The 24167-nt window shown below is 46.1% G+C and overlaps 1 protein-coding gene across 5 annotated transcripts in view; it reads left to right on the top strand.

Moving 5' to 3' along the window:
- The first annotated feature begins 14171 nt into the window (after positions 1-14171).
- LOC118919314 (vasoactive intestinal polypeptide receptor 2-like) overlaps positions 14172-24167 on the top strand; it is a 71658-nt gene continuing 61662 nt past the window's right edge. For 3 of the 5 annotated variants that reach the window (XM_057498449.1, XM_057498448.1, XM_057498447.1), the window contains exons 1-2: positions 14172-14361; positions 18253-18352. In XM_057498449.1, the coding sequence (XP_057354432.1) occupies positions 14299-14361; positions 18253-18352 (163 nt within the window). In that variant the 5' untranslated portion in view covers positions 14172-14298. Of the gene's footprint in view, positions 14362-18252; positions 18363-24167 lie in introns of those variants that run through there. The other 2 variants (XM_057498450.1, XM_057498453.1) reach the window with 2 other exon arrangements.

Here is a 24167-nt window from a genome sequence, read left to right as displayed (position 1 = left end):
AACAGACAGAAAGAGAAGTGAGTGTATGCATGGGTGTGTATGTGTGTGCACAGATGTATTTTCATGCCCAGAATAGATATTTTCAGCCTTTATTATTTATTTATTTATATTTTGGTATCGTTAATGTACAATTACTTGAACAGCATTATGGTTACGAGACTCTCCCCGTTATCAAGTCCCCACCATATACCCCATTACAGTCACTGTCCATCAGCGTAGTAAGATGCTATAGAATCACTGCTTGTCTTCTCTGTGTTGTACAGCTCTCCCTGTGCCCCCCCACATTATATCTGCTATTCGTAATACCCCTTTTCCCCCCTTATCACTCCCTTCCCACCCACCCTCCCCAGTCCCTTTCCCTTTGGTCACTGTTAGTCCATTCTTGGGTTCTGTGAGTCTGTGGCTGTTTTATTCCTTCAGTTTTTGCTTTGTTCATATACTCCAGAGATGAGTGAAATCATTTGATACTTGTCTTTCACCACCTGGCTTATTTCACTGAGCATAATACCCTCTACCTCCATCCACGTTGTTGCAAATGGTAGGATTTGTTTCTTCTTGTGGCTGAATTATATTCCATTGTGTATATGTACCCCCTCTTCTTTATCCATTCATCTACTGATGGACACTTAGGTTGCTTCCATTTCTTGGCTATTGTAAATAGTGCTATAATAAACATAGGGCTCAGCCTTTATTTGTAAGTTTACTTTATTGAGATGTGGTTTACATGCAATAAAATGTATCCATTTTAGGAACACACTTTGATTGAGTTTTGACAAATTTACGTGTGTGTTACCACCACTACAATAAAAATTTAAGGAATTCCCATCATTCCAGAAATTTCCCTCATACTCTTGTCCCCCAGCCTCAGGCAGCCATTGCTCTTTATGGTTCCCAACCTGTGCTGAGGGCACGTGGGGACACTACAGCAAACTCATAGGCACTATGAACATTATTTATAATAATTTTTGAAGGAAACACAGAGGCTTCTGTTGGACATCTTGCGAACCACTATTATGAAGATGTTTGTACCTAACTGTTTACTAAATGGAAATGTTAGGTGTTTCTTTTGGGCTACGTGCCATGAAAATATTACTGAGAAACTGATAGTAGCGCTTTCAAGGTTCATTCATGTTGTGGCACATATCACGATATCATTCCTTTCTATCACTGGGAAGTATTTTAATGTAACACAGTTTCTCAAAAGAAAGCTGCTATGAATGTTCATGTACGAATCTTTTGGGTACATATGTTTTCATTTTTCTTGAGTAGAAATTCAGAAGCAGAATTTCTGGGTCATGTGTTAAATGTATGTTTAATTTTTTCAGAAACTGCAAAACTGCTTTCCAAAGCACAAATTGACACCCCCAGTGGCTCTACTTCCTTGGCAGTTTTTAAAAATTTCAGCCATTGGAAGTTTTTTTAATGATATTGGCAGTTTTAAAAATTTTAGCCATTCTGGTGGGTGTATGGTGCAAACTCATTGTGCTTTTAATTTGCATTTTCCCAATGACTAATGATGTGGAGAATATTTTCATGTGTTTATTGGCTATTTGTGGATCCTCTTTAGTGAGCACAGTTGAAATCTTTTGTGCACTTACAGAAATTGGCCAGTCTGACTTACTGTTGAGCTGTAAAAATTGTATATGTCCTTGAGGCAAGTCCATTGCTTCTCCTAGTCTGCACTCCACCTTTTTATTGCTTTAAAAATAATGAATGGGTGTTACATTTCAACAATGCCTTTTCTGCACCTCATGTGCATGGCTGAGAATTAGAGGGATGGTTCTGTATAAATTTCGGGACAATTTCCCCACAAATATCTTCTAGGGGAAGTAATTTGCATTTCATAGATTTTAGAAAAGTGAAATCATGGTATGTACTCTTTCTGCTTACCTTTTCTCATTCAGCTTTAATGATTTTTGTTATTTATCCAGGTTGTAGCATCCTTCGGTAATTCATTGGTGGGTAAAATTTTTATTGGTGGGAAGTAGCCCACTGTGTGGCAGTGCCACCGTTTACCTATCCATTCACACATTTATGGGCCTTTGTGTTGATACCAGATTGGGGCTGTTACAAAAATCTGCTGTGAACATTCATGTACAAGTCTTTTTGTGGATATAAATTCTTATTTCTTTAGGTTAAATATCCAGGAGTAGAATGAGTAGGTTGTATAGCAGGAGTATGTTTACTTTTAAGAAACTGCCAAACTGCTTTCTATTCCCATCAGAGGGGATGAGGGTTCCTCCACATCCTCAAAATATTTGGTATGGTTGGTCTTTTAATTTTTGCCAGTTTGATGTGTAGACATGCATCTCATAGTGGCTTTAATTTGCATTTCCTTGGTGAATAATGATTTGAGCTTCTTTCCATTTGTATATCTACTTTTGTGAAGTATCCTTTCAGGTCTTTTACATCTAACCTGTGAGGATGCGGAGATGCTTCAGAAACCATTTTGAATATAAAATTGTCCTACATTTTCCCTTAGTTGACCCTAAGTAAATAGCGCCATGATAATGCTATGACAAATAAAGCTACAAGAGGTGTTAACTGAAGGGTGACAGGCTATCAGCCTGCATGGTTACAGGCTGTTAGGTTGCCAGCAGCAGGGTGCCCAAAACGCCCTAAGGAAAGACCGAGGTATCTTTCATTTCCAACTTCCAGTTTTTATTATAGTTGTGGAATAACCTTGACATTAATAAATTTTGTGTGGAAAAGGGTCACTTTTCCATGTGGAAGACCTTGGGCAGCTGTGGGACAGCAGGTAGGGACAGAAAGCCTTTCAGAGGAGACAGGGTGACACCGTCAGCAGGAGCGGCGCCGCACCAGGGCAGCCAGCACCACCTGCTCCCTCCGTGCCTGCAGCTGTTCTGAATTATCCATGTGTTTCGTCTCGTTTAATCCTCACAGTAACCTGTGTCATGAGATTATTATTACCCTCATTTTGCAGCTGAGGACCCCTTCTGCCTTCTGAGGGTGAAGAAGCTTCTGCAAGGTGATGGGGCAGTGTTGGGAGAAACCCAGGTTTACACTCTGGGTCAAAACTGTACTCCGTTGCCAAAGCGACACAAACCCAAGAACTTCCATGTGTTTTAGACCTGTGGGTCATCGTCTCCCTGAGAAAAACCTTTATAAGTGACTCACAATGACAACCCAAGTTACAACTAATGCCATAAGGAGGGCAGAGTGAGGGAGCATATTTGGCATAGTGTAAATCCATCTCCACGACCAGAAAAACACAATCCAGGCTCAGTGTCAGATCCCCAGTTTCATTTAGTAGATGACATGCAGCTTCATAGGTTCCTCCAAGTTTATCCCAGGATGTGACAATGCCATCCGGGGAACTGACAACAGGAGCTCTCCCACAGCCAACAGCTGTGTCCCTGCACGGTTCCCAGCCACCAAGCGCCTCTGGGTGTCTGCCTGAGAGGCGAGAATTCCAGAGCCGTTGCTTGTGCCTCCGGGCCCTCTGTCCTTGGCCCTCCTGCCAGAGGCTGCAAGGCGGACCTGCCCTAGGCCAGCATGCGTGTGGTGCATGGACCACTTTGGCTGAAAGAGCAAATAGAGAAAAAATTTTTAGTTTTTCAAAATGTCTCTCTGTACTGAAAATAAATACAACTTGGGCTTACAGGAAGGTCTTTATTGAGTCTTCACAGGGCCCCCGCTTTGTGTGAAGCAGCAGGGACTTTGAGCTGGAGGGAGGCCCAGTGGGGGCGAAGAGGCTGACTACCCTCAGCAAAAGAGACACGTAAGAAGGGGTTGCATGTGGATGAAAGTCTCTTACTGCTTCACATCAGGAGTGAGGAGACAGGGCCTGAAATACCCGAGGAGTCATCTCCACTTCCTTTTCATTTTAAACACCAAATCTGTGACCAAGAAAAATGTTTTTAAGGAAAAGGAGTCTATTTTTATTTCCAAATGTATGTAGAAACAGTTCTGATGCCCAGAACACATGGAGCCCAGGAAATGCTGCCATGCCCACCTTGTGCCTGAAGCATCTGCCTCTCCGAGATGTGGCAGCCCCAGGCACGTCCAAGGGGCCCCTTGGACTGATATACCGATGGGGGGTCGCTGTCCCCAGGGCACCAAGGGCACTGCTGGAGGACGGTGGGCTGGACCATTCTGAGGCACGTTCTGTGCCGGCCCAGAGATGCAGGGCAGGACTGAGCCCCCACTGTCCGCGAGCTGCCGAGTCACAGCCCCTCTCATCCTGGCCTTCCCCACACTGCCCTGGGGAATAACCCAGAGCTTAGTGGCGGTCACATCAACACAGAAAGAAAGCCGCGATGTCGGCCGCTGGAGCTGGACGTGAGGGGCTGAACCGGCAGCACCTCCTCTTCAGGGAGAGAGCTTCAGACCGGCTTTCAGTCTTGGGCATTTTTGCCGGCCTTTGAAGTCATGTGAAATGTCCAAAATAGAAAAGAAAATCCACCAACTGGCTAAGAATGATCCAAAAAGTTAAATGTCAAGAGTTCTTGGTCTTTTTCCAAATAGATCTGGGGCACAGTTATCTGCTTCTGTGTCATGAAACTATTTACTGGGCAACAAAAACTGATGCTGAAAACTGGGGAAAATTATGTACATAAAGTGAAAATCTGAAGTGTATAGCCCAGTGAAGTTCACTCACACACCCACCTCCCTGAGGTAATACTGTTCCCACCCCTGCCTTCCTGGTTAATTCTCTGTTCCCAGACTTCACCACATCTGCGACATGCCTGTGTCTGCACAGTTTGTTTCCTTCATTGCCGAGAGATTCCCAGTGCACAGCAGCACAGGTTACCAGGATATTTAGGTGGTTGTGAGGTTTGGCCACCTTTAGAAAGGCTGCTCAGCATATTCTTGCATGTGGCACGGTGGACGCACACACCCCTTTATCCTGGGTGTGGAATGACTGGGTCAAGGCAGACCCATATTTAGTTGTTAGCAGCTAATGCCAAATGCTTTTCCAAAGGTCTTTACCGGTTTATACTTTATATTCTACCAGCAAATAATGTGAGTTCTGGTTGCTCCATATCTTTCCAAGATGGGTAAAGGCAGTCTTCTAAATTTTAATCACCCCTTGAGTATGTAGGACATTTCCCTGATAAATAACAATAAATAAGTATATTGATCTTATTTTTATATGCCATTTGGGTATCCTCTTTGGGGAGTCCCTTAAGAACACCTGTTTTTAATTCCAAATAAAATGGTATTATGTGATATGCCTGACACACAGGTAGTCCCCCCAAAATATGTATGTAGAAGCACACTGCATTTTTTAAAACTAGTTAAAATATCTTTAAATACATTTCGTTACTCAAGAAAGTTGCCCTGAAAATGCTTGGGGTGCTGACCCACCGCAGTAGGCTTCCTGTGCCGGAAGGGCCGCAGAGTCCAGCCTGCGAGGGCCTGAGAACCGCCCGTGGTACTCGGCCTGCGGCGCCCGGTGCCTCTGCTTCCAGCCCCCGCGTGGCCTTGCCCGAGACCTCGCCGGTCCCGGGACCTCAGCGGCCAGCTGCCGCCCGCCAACGGCTCACGGCGGCTCACGGCCACGGCGGCTCATGGCCACGGCGCCTGCTGCACGTGTCGGTCGCACATAAGGGATGGAGCAAGGAAGACCCCGTGCGCGGCGACGAGGGGCTGACGCGGCCCGAGCAGCCTGGGCACAGACCCCGCGCCCCTGACAGTCCAGGCTCCGCGGGGAACAGCGGCACCGCGCCCCCGCCCCTTGCTCACCGAGGCGGAGGGCGCCTTCCGCCTTCTGAGAGACTCCCCCCGCCTCCCGTTCTCCCAGCGATGCCGCCTTGCCGTTGCCCATCGGAGGCAGGCCTGCTTCTCACCCCTTCATCCTGGGCCCACTCGGCCACAAGCACGAGGCGCGGCGCAGCCCCGGCCTGCCTGGAGCCAGCAGCGTGCACGCCCCGGGCCCGGGCCCGGCCTTCCGAGACCGACGGCCAACCGGCTGGGAGGCTCAGGGCCGCGGGGAGCCGCGCATACATGAAAGTCACCTCCGCCACCAGAAGAGCCAGGCACCCGAGGACCGCCCGTGCTGCTGTGTTCCTGCACCCCAGGGCCCCGTGCGAATTGGAACGACTGTTTAAAGCCACTGAGTTTTGTGATAGTCGTTACACAGCAGCAAGGGGCCGCAACACACACAGGTTCGGGAGGCGTCAGCTGCTGGTGCCAGGGCAGAATGCCGCAGGGGGCAAGACACGATCGCTGACTTCACAGACCTTACTGCCTTTCGGGTGGGTCGTGAGCTGAAGAGGCCCCTGTGTGACTCTGCAGCCTGGCTCAGCTGCTGCATGTGTGGCCCCCCTCCGGGTGCACTTCTCACATGCTGTCTCTAGTGTAGCTGCCCAGTCTCAGCTCAGGTTGCATGGTCAGAGGCCCAGGCTGCACGCCCACAATGGCTCAAACCATGGCAGGAGCTCACATCGTGGAGCTCAGCCGGGTGGGGAGCAGAGCGCTGCGGCCCACCTCTGCATGGACTCTCAGGTCAGAGTTCTCACATTGCTTCTCATGCTGAAAACGGGCGGCTCTCAGGCCCTCACAGGAAGCCTGTGAGATCAGAAGCTCAGTTAGTGGCCAGGTCCTGCCTTTCGACCCAGAAAAGGGTGCCAGCATGAGAAGAAGGGAGCACGCTGTGGCACTTACAGCTCAAACGGACCTTGGGGCCGAGTCAGGGCCATGTCAGGAGCTGCCACCTGCTATCTCAGACCCTTACTCCCTTTCCAGTGTCCTTGCCATCAAAACAGGAAGGCAGTGACATTCACTTGACAGCATCCATAGGATCCAGCAAACTGTTCTTGGAAAGTGCCTGGCAATAAACATGAGCTGTTATGCCTCCCAAGTTGGCTGGAGTTGGGAGGGAGGTGGCCTGGAAGAGGCCAGCACAGAGGGTCAGTGCTCTCTGCAGGGTGGAGCCGTCACGGCCTCCAGAGACTTGAAGCCATATGAAGTCCCCCTCCTGGGACTGAGGAGCTGGACCCGAAGGTACCCCAGGGACAGTCTGGGCACACCTGCTGCCTCTCCCATCTTCTTGAGCAGCAGAAATGGGTGATTCAGTGCTGTCTGTGGCTTGGCCTCTGAGTCCTTTAACATAGCCTTCTAAGAAGCTGCAACCAGCCAGTCACACAGGAGGAAAAATCTAGGGTAGAAGTGAGATGTGGCACCCTGCTGCTTGGAGAGTCACGACTGTCCTGGGGATACACACTGGCACACTCAAGATGCACAGAGAGCGTGCTGTCCGGGAGTTGGCTGCAGCTGCCAGCCCACCTGGGCTCTTCAGTGAGGTTTCATCCCCTGCTCCAAAGCCATTCAGCCCATTCCATACCCCTGGGGTAGGAGGGACAGCACCACTGAGACAGAGAGCTGCTGGTCTGAGGCATGTTTTGCACTCCCCTTGGCTCAGTCGGTTTGTAATTGTGGCAGCCAGCAGGAATCAGAGCGTGGTCTCCCAGGGACCTTGAGGCGGGGGGATGAGGAAGCCAGTGCTGAGGGAGGTCTCACCTGTGAGGACATCATGCATCTGAAAGGTTTGCCTTTTCCCCAGGCCCAACTCCCAGGCAGAAAGAGCATTAACTCCTTGCTGGCTGCCTGGTCCTGTGGCACATAAATGTGTGTGACTGAGGCGACTGGAACACTAAATGCCATTTGTAAGGTTTTTGAGAGGAAGAGATCAAGCACTGGCAAATTCCAGTTTACTGTGAAGAAACTGCTTTGTTTGAACATGACATAGGAGAGACTGAGCAGAAATGGAGGGCCTTCTGAGCTCTGGGCTCGGCTGGTGCACACTGTCTGAACTTAAAGCAACAATTAGCGTCTCCTGGGATGTGAGCAGGCAGCCGCTTTGAGGCAGTAACCACACCATTTAGGGATAATTTATATCAGGAGACAAGAAGAATGCAGCACAAGATTGCAGAGTGTGGGTTGCGGAAGCCAAATAGAGTTAGAAGGTATGTTGAAAGGTTTGCTATGATTTCTTTTTCTTTTTCTGGAAATAATGCACCATCCGCACCAGTTCTAAGGATTCTAGACCTAACGGAGTGAGTGAAGCAGATACGAAAGGCTTGACTAAGTCGAGGTCACTCTGCTGTCCAAGCTGCTGACCTTCAGCCTCTTGGTTTGGATTTATTAGCTCTGTAAAGTCAGCCTGCCATGTGAAATATTAAAATTCTAACTACCCAGGCTTTCCTAGTTTTAAAAAAGTACTGAAAACCTCATCATCAATTCCTCAACTCATCTGCTGATCAGTTTATCAGCTGATCTGTTCTCCCTGAACTTAACCAAATATCGTGTAAATGTTGGAGTCCATTTGATTTTTACTTGGAATATATTTCAAGAAGTAATTCAGTACATTTACAAAAATATTATGCTACATTCCACTCCACCTCTGGCTTGTACCTTTTAAAAAGACTTCCAATTTCTAATTCAGCATGTGAGTAACTTGGAAGTCATCGGTCTCCTGTCTTCAAACAAGAAAAAGCTGAACAAACTGAAAATCAAAAACTTGTCTTAGATTCATCAGAGAATTGGGGTCAGAGGGCAAACCACTTCCCCCAAAATTGGAGAGACAGATAGGCTGATGCAGAGAATCACAACTTATGGAAGCAGAAACCTTTGTGTGAACTAGGAGTGAGGCAGGAAAACCTAAGCTATAATTGATTAACTGATGGAGGTTCATTGTGGAAAAAATTGAGAGTCAAAAACTCCAGGGGGACCTCATCCTGAGGGAGTCTCACTTTTATGACTTTTACCTCCAAGAGTGGACCAGGTTCTCACAGTGAAAAAGAGAGGAAACGCCCCTTGTGCTTCCAGCACAGGGACCATTTTTAAATACTCCAGTGTGCTCTTTTCTTAACAAGGCCTGCCTTAGTGGAAACTAGTTAACCAGGGCCTAACCGACCTGGGGGAAGGGAAATACCCAACTCCAACCCCCTCCATCCATCCCATACCTAAGCTCGTAAACTAAGAGCACTGGTGATATTCACAGTCCAGAAGCACAGGCTTCACAAAAAACCTCATCATGGAACTGTGGATCCCCACAGCTCACCACCACCACACGGACAGATGCTGCATAACAACAGGGCATACCCTGGAAGAACTGCACATCTCAGACGTTATTCAAGAGGAGTCTGTAGTGAAGCCCATCAGAAAGACAACGGAGGAGAAAAACACAAAGACACCAGAGGAGATTTTAGTCTCTCATATCTACAGCAAACACTGCCTAACTCCTAGCTGATAAACATAAAAACTAATATTAAAGACCTGCTTGCCTCAGTTCCTTTTACCCATGTCTGATTTTCAACAAAAAATTATAAGGTATGCTGAAATATAAAAATCACAGCTTGAAGAGGCAAAGCAAACATCAGAACCAGGCTCAGATGTGGCAGAGATGTTGAAATTGTCAGACCTGGACATAAAATGAAATCCAAAGTAAGCACAAGAAAATAAGTATAAAAATAGGAGCAAAAATCAATGAAATGGAAAATAGGAAATCAATAGAGAAAAACAATGAAACCAAAATATGGTTATTTGCACAGATAATAAAGTTGATAAACTTATAGGCCAGTTAAGTAAGTCTAAAATAGAAACTGCACAAATTGTCAATATCAGAAACAAAAGTAGGTCCATCACTACTGCTCCCATGGACATTAAGGAGGTAATAAAGGATATTGTGAAAACTTCTATGCCCACAAATTTGATAACTTCAATGACATGAATCAATTTCTCAAAAGATACAATTTACCAAAACTAACATGAAGAGAACTGGATAATCTGAATAGGCCTGTATCTATTAAAGAAATTGAATAAAAAATTAATAACCTTCCAAAACAGAAAGCACCAGGCCCAAATGGGTTCACTGGCAAATTCTACCTAATATTTAAGGAAGAAATAATGTAAATTCTCTACAATCTCTTCCAAGAAAGACAAGTAGAGAAAACACTCCTAAATCATTCTATGAGGCCAGCATTATCCTAACACCAAAACTAGACAAAGACACTGTAAGCAAAGAAAACTACAGACCAACATCTATCATAAACCCAGATGTAAAAATACTCAACAAAATATTAGCAAGTCAAATCCAATGTATAAAGAGAATTACACACCACAAATAAGTGGGATTTATTTCAGGTTTGCAAACCTGGTTCAACATTTGAAAGTCAATTGATATTAATCTCACATCAAAAAGTTAAAGAAGAAAACTCAAACAATCATATAAAGAAAATACAGAAAAAGCATTTGGCAAAATCCAACATGTATTCACGACAAAAACTCAACAAATTAAGAATTAAGAGGAACTTTCTCAATCTAATAAAGAACAACTAGAGGAAAAAAAACTATAGCTTCCCTGCTAAAATTAGGAAGGCAAGGAGATCCTCTTTCAGCACTCCTATTCAACAATATATTGGAGGTTCAGCTAACACAATAAAAGACAAGAAAAGGAAATAAAAAGTATGTGAATTGGGAATGAAGAAATAAACCTCTCTCTGTTCTCTCTGTTCACAAATTACATCATTGTCTATGTAGAAAATCCTAAAGAATAAACAACATAAAACCTGCTGAAACCAATCAATGTTTACAGCAGAGTTGCAGGATACAAGGCTAATATGCAACTCAGTTGTATATTACAATTACAAGGTTAATACAAAGTCAACTGCTTTCTTATGTACCAGTCATTAACAATTGGAATTTTGATTTAAAAACACAAAGTACCATTTATATTAAAGAATGTCTTTCAAAAAACCTGATATGATACAAAATATGTACAATATCTTTATGAGGAAAACTACAAAACTCTGATGAATTAAATCAAAAGAGAACCAGATAAATGTTCTATGTTCATGGATAGGAAGACTCCATATTGTCAAGATATCAGTTCTTCCCTAATTAATCTATTGATTTGATACAATCCCACTCAAAATTCTAGAAAGTTATTTTGTGGATATGGACAAAGTAATTTTAACATTTGTACGAATAGGCAAAAGATCCAGAAGAGTCAACACAATACTGAAGAAGGAGCAAGTCAGAGGACCAACACTACCACACTTCAAAACTTACTATAAAGCTACAGAAATCAAGACAGTGTGGTATTGACAAAAGAATAGACAAATACATCAGTGAGGTAGAATAGAGCCCAGAAATAGATCCACACAAACGTAGTCAACTAACATTTGACAAAGGAGCAAAAGCAATTCATGAAGAAAGGATAGGCTTTTCAGCAAATCTTGCTGGGATAACTGGACACCTGCATACAAAAAAGTGAATCTAGACACAGACCTTACACCTGACACAAAAAAATTAAATTAAAATGGATCATAGACCTAAATATAAAATGCAAGACCATAAAACCCCTGGAAGATAACATAGGAGAATATCTAGATGACCTAGGGTTTGGTGATGAGTTTTCAGATGAAACACCAAAAACACAATCCAAGAAAGAAAAAATTGGTAAGTAGGACTTTAATAAAACTAAAAACTGTTCTGTGAAAGACACTGTTGATAAAATGAGAAGACAAGCGACAGACTGGGAGAAAGTATTTGCAAATCACCTATCTGATAAGGGACTAGAATCCAAAACGTATAAAAAATTCTTAAGAATTAAGATTTTAATTGGCAAAATATCTGAACAGATACCAAACAAGATAAACAGATGGAAAATAAGCATATGAAAAGATGCCCCTCATCAAGTCTTCAGGAAAATGCAATTAAAACAATGAGATCCCACTACCTACCCTGAAGAATGTCAAACCTCTGGGGCACTGACAGCTCCAGATGCTGGCAGGGTTGTGGAGCAAACAAGAACTCTCATTCCCTGCTGGTGGGAATACAAATGCTGCAGCCACTTTGGAAGAGTTTGGCAATTTCTTACAAAGCTAATACTCTTACTGCAGGGAACAGCAAGTACAGCCCTAGGTATATAGTTGAACTTCCACACAAAAGCCTGCTCATGAATGTTTACAGCAGTTTATTCATAATTGCTCAATCTTGGAAGCAACCAGGATGTCCTTCAGTACATAAATGGATAAACAAACTGTGGTCCATCCAGATAATGGAATGTTATTCAGCACTAAAAAGAAATGAGCTCTCAAACCATGAAATAACATGAAGGAACTTTGAACACTTAATGCTACCTGAAATAAATCAATCTGAAAGGCTACATAGTGTATGATCCCAACTCTATTACACTGTGGAAAAGACAAAGCAGTGGAGACAGTAAACTTCTGATGTTAGTTAATAGCAACTTTGTCTCATCAGTTTTAACAGTGTGTCCAGAATACACATAATCTTTTGTCCTGTGTGCCATTCTGCACTAGTGAATTTGACTCTTGGACAATACTGACTTAGCTTTCTGTTGGGTCAAGATTATCTGTCAGGTGCTCAGACTTCCTGAACTGGCCATATGCCTTGATTTCCCTGATGTGCTCAGCACATTCATGGTTCCTTGGTGCTTCTGTCCACCATGCTCCCTGTGATTGAGATCACCCCTCTCCACTTTAATCATTCTCCAGTCCCATTTATAGGTTCACTCCTCCAAGCTCCTCCCAGGAGAGGTCAACTCCTCTTGCTCCTTTGTGCTGCATCTTGTCATTATCGCACCTACTCCTCCATGCCATTTGCCCCCACCTGCTGTACTGTGAGCATCTACAGGGAAAGAGACCTGGGACTTGCCTTGCACATGATGCATCATGCTTAGAGGGTGGACCTTCAGCAAAGCATCTACATTTGCATTAATAACCGACTGTTACCACCACCCTCTGAGGTGGGAGGGCAGGTATCTTTATCCTTATGCTCATTACAAATGGACAAGTAACTCAAAGAAGTTCATTGGCTTGTTCAAGGTCAAATAGTGAGTCAAAGAAATGTTGCCAAATTGGACCCAGAGTCAATGAGCTTTCAGATCCCAAGCTGCAGACCTAGAGCATCAGGTGCTCTGTCTAATACTGTTCCCTACTGGCTAGAAAGATGGGTGATGGGCAACAGACAGGGATAGATAGATATTGGTACACAGACAGATAGACATTGGTAGATACCGATAGATATAGATCTAGATAGACGGTTGATAGATGATAAATATACTAGATACATAGATGATAATATTGATACATGTTAGATATAATAGATGATACAGATAGATGACAGATGATAAATATAGATCATAGATGATGTATAGATATGACAGATGCTACATGATAGGTAGATAACAGAAATATTTTGTTGGACATATTTGGAGAGCAGGTTCAGAGAGGACAAAAATGATAAAGCCAATAATGTAAAACTTTAAAAGCTGAACCTAAATAAAGGCTAAAGGGGTGTTCTTTACTCTTCTTGTTCTAACTTCTGTGTAAGTTTGAAATTATTTTCAAAATAAAAAGTGAAAAACATAGCATACATTATCTGTTTTATTTTCCGTTTCTAGTGCTTTCTTTGCTGGATAACAACTAGCTCTCTTGCTGAACTAATCCTTCCGGATGTTGAAAGTGACTCCAAGCTCCAGAAGCGCCGGTCTCGTCCGGCCTGTGGATGCCCCAGGGCCCCCTGGCAGCCCTGGGGCAGGGGAGGGACGCCCTCCCGGGCTTCCGCGGCAGGATTCAAGACCCGCCCAGCTGGGTCTGCCCTCCTGTTTTCTCCGAATGCACTCCAATTTTCTCGTTAATTTTCAGTTGCCCCAACCCAGTCCGCCGGCGTCAAAGACTACCCACTCACCCTAACTGGGGTTCTTGTGACTTTCTTGGGCGCCTTTAGCTTTTGATTTAACACGGGCACGCGTAGATGCAAACCCAGCTCGGAGCCCGGTCTCCCTGTTCCCAGAGAGGGTCTCCCCGGGGGCGATCCACTGCACGCCGTCGGCCCGCAGGTGCGCACCCACTCACCGCTCTCCCGGCTGCAGAGACGGGGAACAGGGCGGCTAAGAGGGAGGCGCGGAGAGGATGGGCACCGGGGGAGAATGGAGAGGAGGGCCGGGAGGATAACGGGGACGCGGGGAGGGCGGGGAGGTGGGGAGGTGGGAGAGGGGGAGACGAGGGGGTGGGGAGAATGGGGGGACGAGAGGAGGGTGGGGAGAGAGGACGGTGAGCGTCGGGAGCGGGGCGGCTAAGAGGGGAGCCCCGGGAAGGGCGGGAGGAGGGAGGATGGGGAGGGAGCGCGGGGCGGGGACGCGGGGCGCGGGGGCGGAGCGGGATCCCGTACCCGGCTTGGCGCTCGGGCGGCTCGGCAGCAGCTGCTGGGCGCGCGCGGTGCTGGGACCGCCGGACCTCGGTGCGGGTCCGAATTCGGGGCGCGTACCCGAGCCCGGTGGGTGTCCGCGCCCGCAGAGCGGGGATGAGGGCGCCAGCGCTGCTGCCCTTCGGGCTCCTGACCTGCTGCGGCTGGCTGCTCGCTACCGTGAGTGCGCCCTGCGTCCCGCGCCGTCCCCGCGCCCCGAGCCCCGTCTCCCTCCCCAGAGAGCGCGGCGCTCGCGCGGGTTGCGCTTCCCTCCCGTTGCGCTTCCCTCCCGCGGGCGGGCGGCGGGGTCGGGCCACCGAAGAGCTGGGACGCTCGCAGCAGAACGGAGAGCCGCACGCGGAGCGGCCCGGGCCTCGGCGGGTAGGTGCGCTGGCCTTTCCGCCTCCGCGGCCCCGAGTTCGCCAGAAACCGGTCGTGTCTCCTCCCGACGCCCCGCGAGGCGAGCGGGTTCCTGGGCGCGCGCGGCCTGGGGCGGGCGGGGGAGGTTGTCTCGGGCGGCGCTTCTCCCCCGACCCCCGGGGGCCGGTACCGGCTGTTGTTTGTTCTACTGCGCGTCAGACGGGGATGCGAGCAGCCTCGGAAAGTTTGGGAAATACTCTGCCCTGATTCTCGTTTTCCTTATTCAAGAGCATCGAGGACAAGGAGCACTCAGCAGACGCCTGTTAAACGAGGGCGTCGGCAGATAATTCTTAACTCCGAGAATTCTACTTCTGTTTGAAGGCCGCTGTCCCCCGTTAGCCCGCCTCTTGCTTCCTCCCGTGGACGGGAGGCCTCGGCCCGCGCACTCGCAGCCTGCCGCCCAGGCCGCCTCCCGTCCGGCGGGTGAAGCCCCGCGAGGCGCTGCCTAGGGAAGCCCCGACGGCGGGGACGCCCCGGTTTTCGGGAGGGCGGGAACCTACCGACTCCCTTGCCGCGCACGGAGGCGTTTCCTCCCTCCGGAACGAAGGCTGTGCGGGCGAGAACCTTGGTACTGGAGTTAGCGCTTCGGAGAGCTAGTTTGTTAAAAGTACCAGGGATTATTACGGTTAATGCTGCTTTAATGTGGAAGATGTCCCCCAAATAAGTCATCATTATGCCTATTTCAAGAATGCCAGGGATTTTTAATCCTGTAACAAGAATATATCTTTCTCTTTAAATCAATATAATTTCCCCAGTTCTGAAGCGTAAGCCACAGTGAATGCTTGAAAGCAGGAGTCTCTGCAAATGGTGCTGCGCCATGTAGATCTTAGGGGAAAGAAACAAACGTGGGGTCTTTTTTTTTTTTAATGAGGGCAAATGTGGCAAAAGTATCCAACATTCATTTTCGGCCTTACTTCCACTAAGAAATTTTTTCCTCGTTAGAATTCTAATTGACCTGTTTCAATGGTAGGATAAGTAAACACACATGGCCATCATATACCCAAGAGTACAATTCTCTTTAGTAAAAGTAAAATTTTCTTCAGAAATGTGGGTGGGGGGACGGCACACAGCTCTAGCCAACAGTGTACGCGTTGGGGGGGGTCATAAATAAGAAGAACACTAGATTTTTGTAAAAATAAGGATCAGACAATATCATCTGCTAAGACTGAATCATGTCATTTTGTCTTTTGCCAAATTGATAGATAATATTATGGTATCACATCTACAATCTATGATAAATACGTATTAAAACCACCCTCCTCTTTCAGTGGAAGTGGGAGTGATGTAGCTCCCACAATTTCTTTCCCCTTCTACCAACTAATCTTTTTGAAAAACTTCACACCAGACTCTAAAGTTGAGCTTCAGATGTGATCCGCAGCCCCTAAAATCAGTTATCCTATTGAGACATGTTCCGCTCGATGCAGAGGCACCTCACAGGAAGGGTGCTGGCGTCTGTGCGGAGGGCTCAGTCGGCAAGACTGGTCTTATGGGTGCCCGTGTGCTTGCTTAAACCAAGGGCTGTGAAACCGATGACTGGAGTATTGAAAGATTATTGGATTAAAGTACCCCATTGCCCCCGAATTAGTACCAACAACATACAGTGTATTACATTAGTATGCTGTTTTCCTGCACAGGAAAAAAAACCACATATTCTGTTAGGTTTTATATTTGTTTTAAAATTCCTTTATGAAGTAAATAGTGCAGCTTAAAGAAATAATAATAACCATGCCAGATAGGAAGGTGCTTGTTTTTTTTTTTTGGTATCGTTAATATATAATTACTTGAACAACATTATGGTTACTAGACTCCCCCCATTATCAAGTCCCCCCCACATACCCCATTACAGTCACTGTCCATCAGCCTAGTAAGATGCTATGGAGTCACTACTTGTCCTCTCTGTGCTATACTGCCTTCCACATATCCCACCCTGCTACATTATGTCTGCTAATCATAATGCGCCCTTTTCCCCCCTTATCCCTCCCTTCCCACCACCCATCCTCCCTGGTCCCTTTCCCTTTGGTAACTGTTAGTCCATTCTTGGGTTCTGTGACTGCTGCTGTTTTGTTTCTTCAGTTTTTACTTTGTTCTTATACTCCACAGATGAGTGAAATCATTTGGTACTTGTCTTTCTCCACCTGGCTTATTTCACTGAGCATAATACCCTCTAGCTCCATCTGTGTTGTTGCAATTGGTAGGATTTGTATCTTCTTATGGCTCAATAATATTCCATTGTGTATATGTACCACCTCTTCATTACCCATTCATCTACTGATGGACACTTAGGTTGCTTCCATTTCTTGGCTATTGTAAATAGTGCTGTGATAAACATAGGGGTGCATATGTCTTTTTGAAACTGGGATCCTGCATTCTTAGGGTAAATTCCTAGGAGTGGAATACCTGGGTCAAATGGTATTTCTATTTTGAGTTTTTTGAGGAACCTCCATACTGCTTTCCACAATGGCTGAACTGATTGACATTCCCACCAGCAGTGAAGGAGGGTTCCCCTTTCTCTGCATCCTCACCAGCATTTGTTGCTCCTTGTCTTTTCTATGTTGGCCATCCTAACTGGTGTGAGGTGATATCTCATTGTGGTTTTAATTTGCATTTCCCTGGCAATTAGCAATGTGGAGAATCTTTTCATGTGTCTGTGGCTATCTGAATTTCTTCTTTGTAGAAGTGTCTGTTCATGTCCTCTGCCCATTTTTTAATAAGGTTATTTGCTTTTTGGGTGTTGAGGCATGTGAGTTTTTTTATATATTTGTCATGTTAACCCCTTGTCAGATATGTCATTTACAAATATATTCTCCCATACTGTAGGATGCCTTTTTGTTCTGCTGATAGTGTCCTTTGCTGTACAGAAGCTTTTTAGCATGATGTAGTCCCATGGGTTCATTTTTTGTTTCCCTTGCCTGAGGAGATACGTTCAGGAAAAAGTTGCTCATGTTTATATTCAAGAGATTTTTGTCTATGTTTTCTTCTAAGAGTTTTATGTTTTCATGACTTACATTCAATTCTTTGATCTACTTTGAGTTTACTTTTGTGTATGGTGTTAGGCAGTAATCCAGTTTCATTCTCTTGCATGTAGCTGTCCAGTTTTGCCAACACCACTGTTGAAGAGGCTGTCATTTCCCCATTGTATATCCACGGCTTCTTTATCATATATTAATTGACCATATATGGTTGGGTTTATATCTGGGCTCTCTAGTCTGTTCCATTGGTCTATGGGTCTGTTCTTGTGCCAGTACCAAATCGTCTTGATTACTGTGGCTTTGTAGTGGACTTTGAAGCTGGGGAGCATAATCTCCCCAGTGTTATTCTTCCTTTGCAAAATTGCTTTGGCTATTCGAGGTCTTTTGTGGTTCCACATGAATTTTAGAAGTATTTGCTCTAGTTCATTGAAGAATGCTGTTGGTATTTTGATATGATTGCACTGAATCTGTAGGTTGCCTTAGGCAGGATGGCCATTTTGACAGTATTAATTCTTCCTTGCCAAGACCATGGGATGAATTTCCAAGAAGGTGCTTGTTTTTAAATGAGTGTTAGTTTGGAAGCAGTTTAGCACTGTGAAGTTTGGGTATTGCAGAATTTCTATTTGACTTTCCTCTTATGGTGGAATTTTTAGTTATTTCTATTTTTTTAAACCTTGACCAGGTGAACAGCATTCACCCAGAATGCCGATTTCATCTAGAAATACAGGAGGAAGAAACAAGATGTGCAGAGCTTCTAGGGCCTCAAACAGAAAATTACAAAGGTAAGAATTGGTGAGTAAGGCCATCCCAGAAATTGGTAATCAAACATGCAAAAACTCACACCTCATGATGAAAACTGGTGTTTTAAGGTCACTTGCATCTTCAGGGAAAAAAGGTCCATTTCCAGTGCTTTTCGATGACTGCTGATGAAACTCATACAGCCTCTCGAGTATGGGGTTGGGAGGGGCCTTTACATAGACCTTTTAAAAAGAAAGACTTAATCCTTAACAGTAACAGTTTCCATGGTTTGAGATAATAGCAACAGTTGCTAAAATACTTTCATGGGTGTTGTTATGCTTTGCAAAAGCAACTCCATTTTCTGTGGAATGTGTATTTATCTGATCTCTCGCATTTTAAATTCTTAGTTACATTACAGATGATTCTGGTCCAGTTAGGAATGATAGAAACTTATGGGAAATCAAACAGGAAAATGAAACATTGGTTTCCTGAAGACAAAACTATTACAAATACAGTGAACTTTCTGATCCATTTTCTCCAGGCCAGAGAAGGAATGTTGGGGTGACACACACTCAGCCCAGACACATCCACACTTTTATAAATACAGGTCTGGGACTTAAAACACCCTGATTATAAACAGGAGCAAACCCTTTGTCCTTCAGTTTTCTTTTTCTCTGTTCTGTGCCATTATTTTATCTTCTTAAAGAAAAAAATTAAAATCAGAGTATGACCATGTGTTAAAACAGTCTAGCATTCTGCGGAGGACCTCAGAGAAAAAAAACGCAGACACGGGTTCTGTTTAGGCCAGCACTGCCCAGAGGACGTAGAATGTGAGCCACAGGGGTGATTTTGAGTTTTCTAGTAGCCACATTAAAATAAGTAAAAAGAAATATGTGACTAATTTTAACAATGTATTTTATTTATCCAAATATATATGAATCATTCTCATTTCAACTTGTACTAGTATGAATGCTGATGAGAAATTTTGCATTTCTTCATTCACACAACCCAGCATGCACTGTGCATGCCCTGACCACACTTTGCAGTTTGGACCCGCTGCCTCCCAGGCACTCACACTGGACTCTAGACCCAACCTAAAATAGGCGTTGGGGCCCCTTCTACCCCTCTGGAGCCTCCACACCTTGAACAGGGAGGTCTTGGGCTCCAGGATTCCTTCCTGCCAAATCCAGATTCATGGTTCTGTACCGTACATGCCACAGCTTCCCAACGGCCTGGTAGAACTCTGCCCAGAGAAAAGCAGGTGAGTCCAGCTCCACAAGAAACGTGGGCTGAGTGTCCTGTGCAAAGCCACATGCCAAGCATTAGCCCGTGGCAAGGACAGATGAGACGTGGTCCTGCTAACCAGGGCCTCATGATGAGACGATGGGCGTGTTACCTCCTGTGAGAATCAAGAGGTTAGATTCAGCTTCCCTTGCTGAAAGAGGACAGGCAAGAACTGTGAGGGTCATCTAGTTAGTGCCAGTGCCCCTGAGGCCTGTCTGCACATCCCTGTGGTCCGGCCTCACACCCTCCTGCATGTGGAGGAGTTGGGGTGTCTGCTGTGTTCTCGGTAGGTGCCCCTCAGACTCTGTCTGAAGACTCTCAGGGATGGGACCTCTGCTCCTCACACCATATGGGACAGTCACATTGTTAGCAGGCTCTGAGGCTGTGCACAAATGGCCGCCACTCACTGGTGCTAACTTGCCTCCTGGAGCATAGGGGGCAGAGCTACTTCTTCCAACACATAAAGGGCATTTGTAGGCTCTACATTCTCCTCCCCGGTCCAGATAGTCCTGATTCCCACAGCTTTCCCCAGGACACACACACAGGTCTAGTGCCAAGCTGTGGGCCTGCAGAGACACTCCAGAAGTGGGCACGGGAGGAGAATTTTACCGTTAAGATTGCTGGCACGTGGTCATAATGAAACCAGACCAAACTGTAGTCAGTTTTCTTACTGTTGACAAATCTCTGCAGACAATGCCCCTCTCCCTTGCACCCCTGAGCGACCGCTCCCAGCTCAACCCTCTCGTAACCTGTGTTTTAGGGAAAAGCTCCCATGATACTGTCTTACAGCTTTGTTCTTGCCATTCCTGATCTCCTGTTTTCATCAAGAATGCTTTGGTACCAGAGAGAAAGCTGGCACAGTTCCAATGGGTGACAGGAACACTTACCTTTTAAAAAATAGAGTATGGCCATGAGCTTCCCTGGGAGGAATTCCCTCACAGTTGGTCAGGGTTGGCCAGATAGCAGACGGAACATCTATAAGTTTGTGCCGATGACGTTTCTCATGGCATACATGCCATACAGGGAGCAAGAGGACCAGCTCAGGGAGGTGAGGTTCTCTGCCATTATGAAATAGGATGCTGTGACCCACAATCAGGTTTTTCTAAGTATAAAAGATTCTCATTATTGGCTGGCTCACATAGATGAAATGTGTTCAGAACAATATCCTTTTAGTTTTACTCTGTTCCAAGGGACAAGCATGACCCCTTGTCCCTGGCCAACTGTTCAACAGCAGTAAGCTGCTGCCCAGGAGGGGAGCTGCCGGCCATGTGGCTGGGCAGCGGTGGTGTAGGGCCACGGGGCCCTGGGGACCTGGGAAGAGGCAGATGCTCCTTACACCCCACTCTTCTGTGAGGAACGCAGGTGCTGAATTGCCCAGCTTCCTATTTTCAGAGAACATTAGAAATGCAAACTTTACCCAAAATATTACAATTTCTTAAAAGTTTGGAACAAGTACTTAAAAAACAACAACAACAAATTTCTGCAGAAGCCAGGCAGGCTGCTATCTGCAGGATGGCCAGACTCAGGCTTGTTTCCATGGTTGGAGAACAAATGCCTCCTGGTGCAAGGGTGGGTCAGGACACCTTAAATATTCAAGCGGGCTCCCTTGCTGCTTATTTTTGCTGGGTTCAGAGTTTCTCAGAGGTGATCCATGTTGGCCCACATCAGACGTGGGGGTATGTAAGGACAGAGTCCCTGAAAATCGCTAAGTTCACCTCAGCATCAGCTGGAGCAGAAAGAGCATGGTAGCTTTAAAGGCCATAAAACATCTGCCATGTTTGGAATGGTGGAGAAAGATGCCACTTGGTTTTCTTGCAATGACAAGTATCAGGCCTTAGACATTTTCTTATATTGAAGACTCTTGTTATTAAAGCTCTGTAGCAAAAATACCTACATCTGACCCATCTTCCCTTCCTGACTTGCAAGAAGAGCTTGCTAACAAGGCCAGCTGCCCTTCAGGAAAAAGGCTGCATCGTGAGGTAGACAGGCCTGGCCACCTTCACCTTTCTGTAGAGACACACTTTGTCCTCTAAATTCCTTTTCTTTTCTTTTTTACTCTTTGGAATATGCATGGCTCAAATGTCAGGGATATAAATAGTAATAAGTCACCAGAATAAGCAGCACAGATGAGGTAAGCCAGGGTGGGCTGGATGACTGCGATGCCGGACACCAACCATGCATGTCTGCTCATGAACTTAGAAGGGCAGTGAGATAGTAAGGGTCTGTAGTTGCTACTTTAAAATTATGTAGGATTAAGAAATTGATATGGAAGCGCACCAGAGACAAGAAAAAGTCATTTTCAATTTTAGGGAGTTGGTAAAAACTCGACTAGGAATTATTTTTAACACATGTTGAATCTAAAACAACACATAAAACCAGACAAAAACCAATTTCAATTCTAAATCCCTTTAAAAGGATTCACTTTGTACAAAATAAAAGTTCAGTAGGTATTCAGAGCTTCATGACTTAAGACTCACTCATTGTCAAAACTAAACCTTGGCAACAGGTATATGAGGCACTCTGAGGCCACAAGTGCCTAAAAACACAGCTAAAAGGCAGCCCTGGCATGTGACCCCTCCTGACCTGTGAGTGAGAGGGAATGTCAGAGGCCCCAGGCTTTGCCCAGGTGTCCTGCCTGTGACAGATTGGATAGGAATTTGCGTGTGACTTTATATCATTTATGCCTGCATCGGAAGGGGATGTGTCCTCCATCTGGGGAAGAGCAGAGGTGGTCTCTGCATCTTTGCAGCCCCCAGATCTTACATAGTATTGGCATTTCAGAAGATAGTGAATAAACTTGTGCTGAACAAATTAATGAAATTTTTCACATAAAAAATTAAGTGATATATGCACATAAAAATGCATTCAAAAACATATATAATGAAAACTATTTCCTACTCCAGATCCCCAGGTCCCCTCTCTGAGGACAGCTACTGCCTTTCACCTACCCTCCTGGCGATCCTCAGACTGGTGTGTGTCCCTCCTGTTTGTCTTGTACACATGGCAGTTAGCATGCCGTCTACCCCAAAGCTCTGCTTGCACTGTTTTTCTTTTTTACTTTAGCAATGTATTTGCAGACTGGTCTGTATTGCTTTATATATTCCATTTAAGAGCTGTGTAGTATTCTGATGTGTTTTATTAGTCTGTCTCAGGCTCTGATTCTCTATGGCTTCAGGTTTCCAGGTGTTTGATCACATGGGCAGGTTGCAGCCCTTCCCAAGGAGGACTTGAGGGTCTGAGTGAGGCTATGGGGAGTTTTCTGGGTCGAGCACCACACCCAGCAACTGCCTCAAAGTCCCTCAGAGCAGGGCCTCTGTTCCTGAGTCATTGTTCCGTGTCATGATCAGCTGCTGTGCCATGGATCCCCAGACGCTGCCCTCAGCCCCACGGGAAGGTCAGCACACTTTCCTGGTCCTTACACGCCTCCCCCACACTTTGCTCTGGGCGAAATCGAGTCTGTCCTGCTGTCTGGCTGGTTCTGTCAGCACGGACATTCTGCCGCTCACTTGCTCTTCCCAGCATGTTTTATTGAGCATGTACCAGGCAAGAAGGGGCAGGGGAAATCGGGTGCTGTGTCCACCCCTGCAGGACCGAGTCAAGCCCCCAGCAGCAGCTCATCGGGATGGGAGAGCCAGGCCCTGCATCAGAGAACAGGGTTCTTAAGGGAAACCAGAGAATGTGAAATGTAGTGACATCAGTCTGCTGAACCAGAAGCCAACAGAGAAAAGTGCATAAGGACTTCTCTCTGCTCAGAGATAATGCAGGAAAAAGGTGGGTGGGAAAATTACCAAGAATATGGATGCTTTTTGGTCACAAGCGCACCAGTGACCAGTCCTTGGCTAATTTGCTGTAAGGGCTTTTGCACCGGTGCTGTTCAGGGACCTTGGTCTTGGTTTCTGTTTTGCCTTGTGTTGCCTGCTCAGCCTGGGTGTGGATTCACTCCATCCCGCACACCCTGTCCCCACCCTGACCACCACCAGGCCGAGCCCCCGCCATCTGCAAGCTCCTTTTGCACCTGGTGCTGCTTCTGCTGTGACAGGGAACACACCCCTGCTTGTACTTTGGGCACAGGTCTGCTTCAGCCTCCTGGCCAAACGCTTCTGCTGGAGGGTCCCTTTCTGTGGAGCCCAGATGTGCAAACCCAGGTGCCCTGAGCAGAGGGAAGGTACCGCGAGGTGCATCTGTGGGTGATGTGCAGTGCCAGGACAGGGGTGAGCATGGCTGCACAGCAGATGCTGGGACCTCTGAGCCTGACGTTGGGAAGGTGACAGTCAGCACCTCATCCAGGTGTAGAAATGTGAGAGGATGTTCCAGATTCCCATCCCAGCTGGGGGCGGGAGCCCAGGTCCCTGGACTCCTGGCCAAATGCTCTTTTACAAAACCATGTTTGGTGTCTTGGACAAAGAGGTGGGCTTTAGAACAGGGTGTTCTTCCTCTCTCATGTCGGCTTCAGAGACAGGGGGTTCCTTTGAACACCCCACATCTGGCAAGATCCTATCTTACCTCTCACATACTCGCTTTAAATGTGCACATTCAGTTTATGATCTTTTGTGAAGGATTTCCACTAGTTACTAT

This window comes from Manis pentadactyla, chromosome 3 (assembly GCF_030020395.1).
Source record: "Manis pentadactyla isolate mManPen7 chromosome 3, mManPen7.hap1, whole genome shotgun sequence".
In the NCBI taxonomy this organism is placed as follows: domain Eukaryota; kingdom Metazoa; phylum Chordata; class Mammalia; order Pholidota; family Manidae; genus Manis; species Manis pentadactyla.
This window is presented reverse-complemented; position numbering and strand designations above follow the sequence as displayed.